Consider the following 12,931-nt stretch of genomic DNA (forward strand, 5'->3'; position numbering starts at 1 on the left):
ATATATCACATATATATCAAAATTCGCTATAAAAATAAAACATCCTATATCATGCATCACTATATCATGTGTACCTGCGCTATTGGATTTCGACAAATCTCAGTTACATTATAACCCAAGCGCATTGTTGTTGAATCTGATATCTGAGTTTGCATGGATGGAAATTTAGAGTTGGACTAATATCATAAGCAATCATTAAACGGAGATTTTGTATATATATATATATGTATATATATATATATACTTTATACATTCATACATATGGAACAAGAAGGATGATGAGAGAAAGATATTATATATATATAGAGAGAGAGAGAGAGAGAGAAAAAAAAGAAAGAGATAGAGAGAAAGAGAAAGACACAGATTTGAAACATGAGTTATCTTTTAGATTTTGACGCCACAACCACAACAATCACGTGATAAATGGTCTCAATGGTTTATGACGACTCAATAAACTTTGAAACATATGTTCTAGCCATTATAGATTTATTTCAATGTTTATAAGTAATCATCAGTTTAAAACCAAAAATATGGTTCTTTGTTTTAGAAAATGTTTCAGTTTTCGCATCACATACAAGACAATTTGGTTTGCATAATTTATATCTATATAATATATTTATATATATTTAAATTATACCTAACGATAAATTTATTAGCAAACAACAATTTATGTAAACACAGTTTAACCCAACATTAAACTTTAAAACACCACAAGGCAGTTGATTCATTACACAAAATATTAATTAATAATGCATAAAAGATCATGCCAAACGTCCAAGCTTCTGTATTTTCATCCAGTGGTTGACAAAGAGTCTGCCTCGACGACTGCAACGCTCAACAACGCTCAAAAATCGCCATCGACATCGACAACAGAAGGTGCTTTCACAACTACAACTTTAAACAGCGTTCGTCTACCAATGCCGCCATCGTCGTCGTCAGGTGTGGCCACTTCCTCAATTACAGAACTCAACAAAGTCCACCGGTCGCCACCGCCGTTGTCACTTACTGAGGCTACTTCTGAGTTTAAGCAAATCAACAGCATACAACAACCAACACAGTCGTCGTCGCCAATGAAGGCCCACACTGCTCCATCCGCCAGACCCCTGCCAGGTATAAAACTTCCCCGTACAAGACGAGATTGGGAAGAGGCAAACGCATATTTCCATGCTGAGTTAAATTCATGGGGAGACGTCGATGATATTGACAAGTTAGCTTATCAGTTCAACAATTTAATTTACAAATATTTTGAAAAATCTCATGGTACCATTAATAAAAGAATAACAATAGACCAAAACCGTTCAATTAACCAACTGAAAAAAGATTTGGCCAAACTAAAAAAAATTGTAAAAAACAATAACAGCCAACAAATCAAAAAAGAAATTATCTCAACAAGTAAACTAATTAGAACAAAATTGAGATACAAAAAGGCTGACCGCAAGAACGATATTGCGCAACAATTAAAAAACAATTTCTGGAAAACGTGCCAAAATATTTTTTTGCCAACGAAACAAGTGTCACCACTGTTCGATGTAGACACTGGATATACGTATTTCAAATCCTCAGCTAAAAACAGTGGCAACAACACTTTTCATAAACCAGATTGGATACATTCTCTACAAATTCCATCACAAAATTGCAACAGTGATCCACCAAGTTACAACGAAATGGTTTCGGCCATACATAAAATAAAGTTCAAATCCTCGCCATGCCTTCTAGACCAAATTTCAATAATAGTATTTAAAAGATGTCCAATACTAAGAACATTTTTACACAAATTGATAATAAAATGCTGGTCAACTTCATCCATTCCAACATGTTGGCGTAAAGGTTTAACAATATTAATTTACAAAAAAGGAGACGCCAAAAACCCTGCAAACTTCCGGCCTATTACACTGCAGCCAATACCCTACAAAGTATTTTCTGCTGTCATCAAAAATAGACTATATCAATTTTTAGAAAGTAATAAATACCTCAATAAAAATATTCAAAAAGGATTCTATCCGTCGATTGATGGACTCACAGATCATACACAAATGCTTACCCATCTATTAAATGACGCTAAAAGACACCAAAGGACAATCATCGTAACATTACTAGATTTACGCAACGCCTTTGGTGAGGTAAGCCATGGATTGATTGAGTTAATGCTCATCCATCAGCACGTTCCACCTCCAATATCTAATTTGATACGTTCAATCTACTCTGATTACTCAATAATCGTATCAATCAATGGTAGTCTAACCCCTGCAATTCGAATCAGGAAAGGTGTACTACAAGGGGATCCATGTTCTTCGATCCTCTTCAATATGTGTTTTAATCCGCTGATGAAAATTTTGGAAGAAAGCGAGTATCGTCAATGCGGCTACATTTGGGGTCCTTCGGCTGAACTTAAATCCAGATCCTGGCTACAATTTGCTGACGATTCGGCAATCATTGCACACAGCACGGAAGGAGCGCAAACATTGATCAATCTAAATCAAGCATGGTGCAAGTGGTCGGGAATGGAAATGAGGATCGACAAATGTATTACGTTCGGGATGAGGAAAAAAGATGGCAATTATGAACAATTTATGCCAAGACCGAGTATAGATAACATTACAATCCCGCAGGTGGCCGCTGGTGATGGTTTTGAATATTTAGGTAAATTCTATGATTTTGGATGCACTAACAATAAGCTAAAAGACAAGCTATGCACCAAACTGTCAAACATGTTGAAAATAATAACAGCGTTAAATGTAAAACCGCAAGAAAAACTTAAAATAGTGAAAACTTATATTCCATGTCAGCTAAAATTCGACCTCCGATCCAGCGACATATCGCTCACTTGGATTGGAAACAACCTTGACAACATGATAACTGAAGCAGTCAGAAACTGGCTCTCAGTTCCGATTAGTGGCTGCGTGGCTGAAATCCTGTCCTTGCCGACTTGGTGGACATAACATAAAGTCTTTGAAAGACTCTGCCGAAGTGATGAGACTAAAGCTACGCAGCTACCTCAAAACAAATGTAAATAAAGAGATCAGATGCCTTTGGCAAGAGTCCAACACCAACCACAGCAAAATAGATAATACGCTGGAAAACGCGGTCTCTCTAAAAGCGGCGGTGGTGGCTGCAGAAAATAGATGCATGGAGATGCAATACAAACATATTGAGGCTCTCCAAAGTCAGGGTGTGATAATCAGATCCATTAAGAAACACATCACAGCCAAACAAATTTGCCGGTGGTCCGAAGCCCTTGACGATCTCCCAGCAGCTTTATACAAATTCGTCAGAAAGTACTTAATACAACAGTTGCCGACCAATGCAAACTTATACAGATGGGGAAAAACAAACAATCAACAATGCCCTCTCTGCAATGTAAGCCAGACCAACAAGCATGTCCTGTCCAACTGTGGATCAGTTTCAGCACTGGCTCGATACACAAAAAGAAATAACAAAATATTGAAGTTGATTGTCAACGCCCTGAGACTACAGAAGAGGCCCGATTGCGTCATCTATGCGGATGTAAACGTTGAAGAAGTACAACCAATATCAACCATGTTTGAATCGTTACGGCCAGACGTTGCCATCCTATATCGAGACACCATTGAGGTTCTCGAGCTCACGGTATGCCATGAAACGAATTTGGCCAACTCAAGAGAATATAAACTCTACAAATATAAGGACAGACTTATAACCAATCTCAATAATAATTTTAGTCAGTTCAAAATAATTATTAAAACAACTGAGATATCCCCAATGGGTCTCTTTAACAAATTGAAGTTGCAATCAATTAACATGTCTTGGTCGGATTCAATCATAAAAACATTGATGGTGGCAGCAATAACCTCATCATATGGCATCTACTGTGAACGTAACAACATGTAACAATCTTTGTGCCTCGTATACTTTTTGTACTTGCCCTACGCAATGAGCGAAAAGTTTTATCACTAACAGCAACAACTTTCTCTATTTTAACTCTATTTTATTTAATCTCAATATACTACTTAATATCATATAATTTCGTGTATTGCTAAACTAATTAAACTAAATTCTCATGTTAACATTCATTAATTATTCTTTTTAAATTTGGATTTTACGATGAAATAAAAGGCTGTTCACATTATTATTATTATTATTATTGAAATAATAACAGTACTAATAATAAATAAAAATATATCAATAATAGTAAAAATATCATAATAATAAAAATAAATAAATAAATATAAAAATAATAATAGCAGAACAAATGATAATAATAATATCAATAATAGTAAAAAAATAATAACGAAATGACAATAAAAGAAGAAATGGTAAAAATAGTAATAATAAAAAAGAAATTAAAAAAATTATGATAATTTTCGCATCGAAAAATCATTGAAGGGCGGCAGATGTGATAAGGGCTTTGTCGGACGACGGTGATAAACGATATATAAACTATATATCGACTATAGAAAGTTATACTAAAATAGAATTTCAATATGAGATCGGCCCGATACGTTCATTGTATGGCGTTCTCTCTAACTTACGTGTTGCTTTGTTTCTACAACGTTAAAAATAATAATTGGGTCAATTTTCTGTTGATTTTTATTTAAAAATTTGTTTTGTCACTTAACAGTAAGCGTAAACTTTCCCACAAAGGAAAGAATTTCTGTTTTTCTGTGAACAATGAAACTCATGCAAATATAAAATTGAATTGATTAGCAGTAAATAATCGTAATTATTAAGAAAGTTGTTTATAAAAAAATTTTTTAAAAAATTTTGCTGTTTCAACGCCAATTGTTGCAACATGAAAGCAGTTTGATGTGAGCATTGCAACGTTTTAAACGTTCATAAATAAAATCAATCAGTAAATCTCGAGTTATATATTTTTTATCGTGTTATTGGTAAGTGCAAAACATATGTTGTGCAGATAGTACACTATAAATATGTAATAAAATAAAAAGACTGGTTTCCTGATGAAGAAAGTATAGAGGTGTGATCTTTCAAAATCAAATGATATTTACATAGGTGAATCGGATAAAATTTCGTGGCTTTCGACATTGACTGGACATCAAATGTGAGAGGGAAATCAACGTGTGCAATCGAGTTTTATAATTAATTGTAACAAAACTTCACGTAAAATAAATTTATTTTAATTAGATTTTGATTTTACTCTATTTTTAATTTTTTATCAACATTTTTTTAAAAGTTCAAGTCAAATGTCTGTGGGAATAATGAACGGGAAAAAATTGGTGATGTTTATCTGCACGCTGTTTGTAATTATAATTGCCTTCGTCCATCTCTATGGAAATAAATGGAGTACTTATACGAACTTTGGCTTTTATGTTGGTCAGAAACAGAATGCGAGCAATAATTTATTCAATTACTCCGATAGATCGGACATTCATCTGGAAGATCTTTACAACAAGTGATCAAAATATTTAATTATTTAAAAATTAAGAATGTTCAAAGATGTTATCTTTTTTAAATTCGAGTAGATACGTGAGTGAAAATGACGTCACATGTAACTCGTCAGAGAGAGTGGGCAACGTTGGAGATGGGGGTTGGGATGTTTGTCTTCGAGGTCAGTACAACCTAGTCTCCCCATGTCTTGTCTATTCTTTTGGGTTAATTTTTTCATATTCAAATTTCAATACTATCCATAATATTTTTATTGAATTACAAAAAATAATGAAAATAATATTTATTCTAGTAATTTGAAAAGACTGCATGCTGTAGCTTAAAAGCGATTTAGCACTAGGAGACTACTTTTACGTCTTTGGACTTTTTTAATTCTATTTCTAGTCTGTTGCAATTAGTTCTGCTTTATCATTTGTGTGGGCTATCATATGCTGTTTTACATTATGTGATACCTCTCTAACTATATTTTCATCCATAAAATTTGACTAGTTCTATGTTGGAAGTTGTTGAATTCTACTGTTTCCACTGTATGTTTGATATTTTATTAATATGTGTTGATTTGATAGTTTTGTACAATAGTCTTTTTTGTAACGGTGGTTGCGTTTTTTTGAAAAGCTATGAGTGAGTTAATTTTGAATAACCAATTTGCTGTTTTGACTTAGTTTTTTTTGACTACATCATTTTTTTTTTTTACTTTGAGGAATTTTGTCACCTCTTGCACTTATTTTTGCACTTTTCACATGTAATTGTTTGTTTCAATAAGGTTTACCCGGTTAACGCAAACAGTAAGCATAAGGTGTTCTAAAAAATATACTTTTTTAGTTGCGGATCTAGACAATGTTGTCGGGTGCCAAATTTTAAAAAAGTGGAAATTTTGAAATTTAACTGGAGAGCTAAGAATATAGTCTATTGTTTGCTTGTCTGGCCAATATTAGACTGGCGAGCTCCGTCCCCCTAGATCTGCCACTGTTGTTATTAAAATATATAAGCTAAAAAAGTGCTCATGTTGATTTCTAGAAAAACGTTAAGTATTATTACTTAAATTTTACATCTTACATTTAGTAAAACAAATGTCAAAAATTTTTTAGTTTGTGATCATTTATTCACGTATCGAATCAATATTTGCTTGTTTCTAAATGCACTCACGTTATTCGAATTCTAATCGCTATTGATTGAAATAATTCATACGACGGCTAGCGAGTAAATATCATTAAAGTCTGTTTTATTATTTTATGATTTGGTTTGCCAGCTCTAGTAAGCATTGAATTATTTCCATATTTTAAATATTTCCATATTTTAAATATTTTTAATGAATGGAAATGTAAAGTTTCGTTTTTAATAAATTTTGCAAGCAAATAATATTTAGTTAAAACACATTATATTTTTAATTGTTCCATCAATATATACCTGTAGTTTATTTCAATTAAAACAATTTATATCAGCCTAAAAAGTTTTGATCAAGAAAACATAAATTAATAGACGAAATATGCCTACATGTTATAAAATAAAGTATTTATTTAATTAAAACAGCATCAACAACGAATGGTCGTTTGATGACGGTATTGTACGATCATTCAAATGTTTGGTACGTGCCTTCGATCCCAGGTTGGTTTCGGTCAATTGTTTCGCAATTGAATTACAATAAAAAAAAGTGTAGTTGATATTGCTGTTAAATTAGCAACATATATCTAGAATAATATATATATATATATATATATATATTACGTTGCATAGTGGTTAGAGTAATGCGCTTAAGTGTCTCTAGCATAATATATTGCAGGCTATCGCATTGTTGAGCACCTCTATTGAGTTATCGTTATCTTCAGAGGTGCCAATTGTGCTTCGGTTTCGTTAAAAAATGATGTTTCAACGGGCTTCTGAATACCTGACGACTGATGTTAATATCAAATTTTTGGTCAAACGCCAATGAGTTCCAAGTCTTGACTGCTGCAATAGAAAACTTTCTTGCTTCAAAATGAGATGTTTCGAACAAAAGACAAACGATATCTCCGTTTTTTGCCAATCTCGGTCTATTTTTAGGAGCATTCGAAACTAAGAATAACTCCTTTTTCAAGTAGGTTTTTGCTTTTCCAGTTAGATAGTTTTTTTTACCATGAGAACTATTTCAAATCGAATTCGTGTAATCAGGACTGCTTTAAAATTTAGAGACTAGAGCCAATTAATTTAGCTACAGACCTCAAAACAGATTGAATATATTTCAGTTAACTTTTATTCACACCGTACCGAACTGAATTACAGTAATCTATTTGCTTACAAACAAGGCTTGTCAAGGAAGTTCTTGTAGACTCTTCTGAGAGGTAACATCCGATCCTCTTATTTTATGAAGCTGATAAAAGAATCGTTAACAAAAAACGTCATAATACCGTCATTATGTAAGCAAATGTTAAATTAAAAGAGTGAGACTTTTTGAAAATTATTTCAGAACGTTTAATAACAAGCCTAATTAAGACTGTACTGAAATGGAAGAAAAATGGAAAAAAAGAAGGAAATGCCAGAAAACGGAAAGAGGGCATTACGAAGTAGACTAGATGAAGGAGGTGTATTCAGTAAAAATGAGCAAGAATAAAAAATTTATGATATGGACCAGAAAAGATTTGCAATAATATTTGTCTGGTGTCAATCATTTAATGGAAATTAAAAAAAAACTTTTTTTAATGATGTACTTTTATTTTAATTTTTTAATTATTGTATTTTTAGCTGAATCAATATTTTTTCTACCGGGATAAAATTAACAAAAAAACTTTATATAATGCATTTATAACCTCAGCATGGTAGTTCAGACACACAAAAGAAACAACTTGATATATTTCTATCGCGAAGGACTAGCTGGATCAAATAAATTCAACAGTGATTTATGGCGGCTCAACACATTAAAGTTTTTCAGAGAAATTTTCAATGAACAAAATGTAAGACGGTATCATAATTATAAACAGATACCATTTATTGTCATAAAAATTTTCAGGTTACAATTGATTACCTGAAAATTGACATAGAGGGCTGGGAATGGGAGTCCATGGACACAGCCATTAAAGATGGTTCTCTGAAAAAAGTTAAACAGATTGGAATTGAATTCCATAGAACTGGTTCTATTACAAAAAGTTACTATTTAGAAAAATTAAATTTTTTTTCTCGTCTCCACAATGCTGGATTTCGAAAATGGCATACCCACTTGAACGTGCCTTGTGGTACAAGACTCTCAGATCTAACCAAACGTTCAATATATATGTGCCACGAACTTTATTTTATAAATGTATTTTATTAGTATTATCTCTAGTTTTTATTAACAACCAATTTACAAATCATTATCTTGTGACATGTGAATAAGTTTATATTTAAATTTTTTTATGTTAATTAATGCTTTTGAGAGTAAAATAATGAAAGCAATCATATGTAAAGTAATCGGCCAATCATTCGACACATTAGATTTGTTTCACATTCCATTTGTACAGTACAATCAAACTGCAATCCCATTAATCAGTTATTGACAAAAAAATCCACATCACTCAACCAATGTCAGTGCAAACAAAACTATAACATCAGTACGTACATTCACATACATATGCAACATAACAGGATAAATTACTATGTTATTAAGCAAGAAGTAAATTTTTGAATATAAGTTATTGCCAAGGAAACCAAACATGAAGATATATCAATTTTATGAGCCAGGTGTGTGTGTATATATATACATATATATATGTATATATGTGTATATATATATATATTATATATAATATATATATATATTGGATTAAGACTGTCAGAAAGTGGCATGCCCATTTGAACGTGTCTTGAAGTAGAAGTTTATCGGATCAAACAAAACCACGGACTGGAAGCAACATCGTGAACGACTGCGATGATCGACTTAACTTCCAAATTCGTTCTTTTAAATTATTAATTTTGGTTTTGAACTAAAAAAACTTGAAAATGATTTACGATTTACGATCAACCGTAAGAAAAATCGAAAAGTTAAATTGGAAGTTAACAAACCCAGAACATGCTGTGATTTTCATCAATAATTGTAATTTTGACAGTCTTAATCCAATATATATGTATTATATATATATATATATTATATATATATATATATATGTATTAATTTCTTTTGATTTAAAAACGGTATTATTGTCTTGCCAATTGATGCTTGTTTTTTTTATTAGATAGTCATCTTATATATCGGTTGTTTCTATTTATTGTTTTTCATTTCTGACTTTACGTATTATTATGTATTATCATCTACCGTCGGATTATTGATTTATCCATATTTCATTTTGTGTTTAACGTTGAGTTCGCTTTTGAATTTTATTTAATTGGCGTTACATAAACTCTTGTTATGATATATGTGTGTGTGTGTGTGTGTGTGTGTGTGTGTGTGTGTGTGTGTGTGTGTGTGTGTATGTGTTAAGAGTCTTTTCCATAATAACTGATTTATATATGTGTCTTTTTTCTTCACTGGATTTCAAAATGGTTTGATTGTCATGACAGTTGATTTTTTATTTTTGATATTTGTTTATCACCTTATATCAATTGTCTCTGTTTTTTGTGTTTCGTCTTGGGTATTTGATTTTGCTTATTATTATGTATTATCCTTTAACTATTGATTTCTGATATGTTTAATGTGTGAGAGCGCTTTTGAATTTTATCTAATTAGTGCTATATAAATTATTGATATTGATATTGATGTATGTGAGTGTGTGCTAGTGCAAGTGTGCAAGCGTTACAATGACAAAACGAACGTACGTTGTTAATTCTATAATCGCAACTTCCTAACGTAGTGATGTGATGATGACGATGCTGCCAATTAGTTGTTGAAGTTCACCCTGACTGGAAATTTAATTTGTTTTCTTATCTGGTTTATTTGGTAGTAATTTTTTGAATTATTTATTCAATTGTTTACAAATTTCCTTCCCCATAACTAACATACGTATATTCTTTACTTTTTTTTAGCAATTCAAATTAATCTCTACTTATAAGCATTAACATAGTAATTACATATATTAATTAATTAAAAACATCACTCTGTAATTTTATTTTTAATTATCTTTTATCAATCTAAACGATCTTATTACATTCAACTTTTTTTTATTTATTTATTTGTCTTTTCGTAATAAAATACTTTCAGCCAATAAATTTATTCATGATCTTTTGGTGTCCATTTCATTTTCCGATTTTCCAAATCATTGTACTTAATATTTTGATTAATTATCTTTCACCATCCAATGCCATTTAAAAATTTTTCATGTTCTTAATATTTTTAAATGCATCTTTCGTGCTGTCTAATACTTTATGTTATGTTATTTGTTCAATTTGTTAATTTGTTGATAATAGAATTATCCAAGTTCATCATGGAAATTCAATGAAACTGTTGTTATCCAAATTCTTCTTGCAAATAAGGCCTTATTTCGATTTTTTTTTATACAAATCATTTTCAATGTAGGTTTGGTTTAACCAATTTCTTAAAACAAAAGCAAAAATCTTTAGCAAATTTTACTTGTGGGTATCGTATGGTCATTTCTTTGTTCTTCGTTGTTGTTGAAGTTAGTATTAAGGCGTCGTTGGTAATGATGTTATCATTATTTGTTGGATGTTTATTTGTTGGATGTTTATTTGGTGTTTATTGATATCTATTAGGACAGCTTCTGCAATGAAGATGATTTATAAAAAATCGAAGTATGGCCTTATCTGCATGATGAATTTGGATAACAAAAACTTCATTGAATTTTCATGGTGATTTATCTTGAATAATTCTATTTTCAACAAATTAAACAATTTCCAAAAGATTCTAGTAAGGAAAATTGAAAAGCCGAACAATAAATTGAGTAAAATTGGTTAATGCCAACAATTCGGTAAAATTCATACAATACTGCATGAAATATGGTCTCTTTCCAACCTATATTATATATAACTATATGCTATATATATATATATATATATATATATATATATATATTCTGTTAAAAAAGTTATATTATAGTTTTGTTGTTTGTGATACTGTATGTGCATGGTTCCAGTCTTATTTACTAGATCGTACCCAGAAGGTTTTGTTTAGAGAAATTTTATCAGAAATAAATTTTGTTTCGTCAGGAGTACCTCAAAGTTCAGTGTTAGGGCCCATTCGGTTCTTGCTATACACGTCGGGCAAGCCAGGATGATTAATTCACATGGATTCACCTGCCACGCGTTCGCTGATGACGTTCAGATGATTGTGACTGGTCGGCCGCAAGTGTTTCATAGAGAGATTGATAGGTTTGTCAGATGTTTGACCAATGTTGAACACTGGATGTCCAGCAATTCGCTCAGGTTGAATCAGTATAAAACCCAGTTGATCCCGGTTGGCACTTGGCAGCAGATGTCAAAACTGGATATGCGCTTTGTGGAAGTAAACAACATTAATATATTGTTTGGCACGACTGCATCTAATTTGGGAGTTTTGGTTGATTCTAATCTCACAATGAAAGAGCATATAAAAAACGTATCAGTTGCTAGTATGGCTCACATCAAGGGCTTGTACAGAGTCAGACGTTGTTTAGACAGGAGTAGCATGGAAACATTAATACACGCTCTCATAACATTAATCGTTTGCAAATAGGATTGCGACGGATGATAAACGATATATAAACTATATATCGACTATAGAAAGTTATACTAAAATAGAATTTCAATATGAGATCGGCCCGATACGTTCATTGTATGGCGTCCTCTCTAACTTACGTGTTGCTTTGATTCTACAACGTTAAAAATAATAATTGGGTCAATTTTCTGTTGATTTTTATTTAAAAATTTGTTTTGTTACTTAACAGTAAGCGTAAACTTTCTCACAAAGGAAAGAATTTCTGTTTATCTGTGAACAATGAAACTCATGCAAATATAAAATTGAATTGATTAGAAGTAAATAATCGTAATTATAAAATAAGTTGTTTATAAAATAATTTTTCAAAAAAGCTGTTTGATGTAAATATTGTAATGTTTTGAACGTTCATAAAATAAATCAATAAATCACGAGTTATATTTTTTTACCGTAACAGCAATACACATGTAATGCGTGTAGTAAACAAGCCACTACAAACAATAATCTAAAAAAGGTAAAACCTGGTTACGTGATGAACATCAACACCTAGGCATGTTGATGCTAAATCAATTGATAATCACATAGTAGTAAGTGGTAGTAGTAGTAGTAGTAGTAGTAGTAGTAGTTGTTGTTGTTGTTGTTGTTGTTGTTGTAGCAGTAGTAGTAGCAGCAGCAGTAGTAGTAGTAGTAGTAATAATAGTAGTAGTAGTAGTAGTAGCATTAGTAGTGGTAATGATGTTTTGGAGGTTATCCAGAGAGCAGGCTGTTGGGCATGCTAGCACAGCTGATTCGTTGATTGATTGTTGTTCATCCAACAATCAATGCCTGCTTTAAATTTGTTCATTGATTGTGCTTCAACAAAGTTCATTTGGTAATGAGTTCGAAGTATGTGCGACTCTATTGAAAAAGTAATTCTTTCCGCCTCTATGTCTTGTTAACTCTTTAAAACATGTCAAACTG

General features: G+C 31.6%; 2 protein-coding genes across 2 annotated transcripts; both read left to right on the top strand.

Moving 5' to 3' along the window:
• Window positions 1-749: 749 nt before the first annotated feature.
• On the top strand, window positions 750-1,741 carry HELRODRAFT_167611 (hypothetical protein; the record flags this gene model as incomplete). Its single annotated transcript, XM_009013101.1, has 2 exons — window positions 750-1,522; window positions 1,717-1,741. The coding sequence occupies 2 exons, from the start codon at window positions 750-752 to the stop codon at window positions 1,739-1,741; spliced, it is 798 nt and encodes a 265-aa protein (XP_009011349.1).
• Window positions 1,742-7,873: 6,132 nt separating this feature from the next.
• On the top strand, window positions 7,874-8,665 carry HELRODRAFT_167612 (hypothetical protein; the record flags this gene model as incomplete). The annotated part of the gene is made up of 3 exons (XM_009013102.1): window positions 7,874-7,940; window positions 8,224-8,309; window positions 8,366-8,665. 3 exons carry the CDS (start codon window positions 7,874-7,876, stop codon window positions 8,663-8,665), a joined length of 453 nt encoding a protein of 150 aa, XP_009011350.1.
• Between the last annotated feature and the right edge of the window lie 4,266 nt (window positions 8,666-12,931).

Source organism: Helobdella robusta, assembly GCF_000326865.2.
Source record: "Helobdella robusta unplaced genomic scaffold HELROscaffold_11, whole genome shotgun sequence".
NCBI classification, from domain to species: domain Eukaryota; kingdom Metazoa; phylum Annelida; class Clitellata; order Rhynchobdellida; family Glossiphoniidae; genus Helobdella; species Helobdella robusta.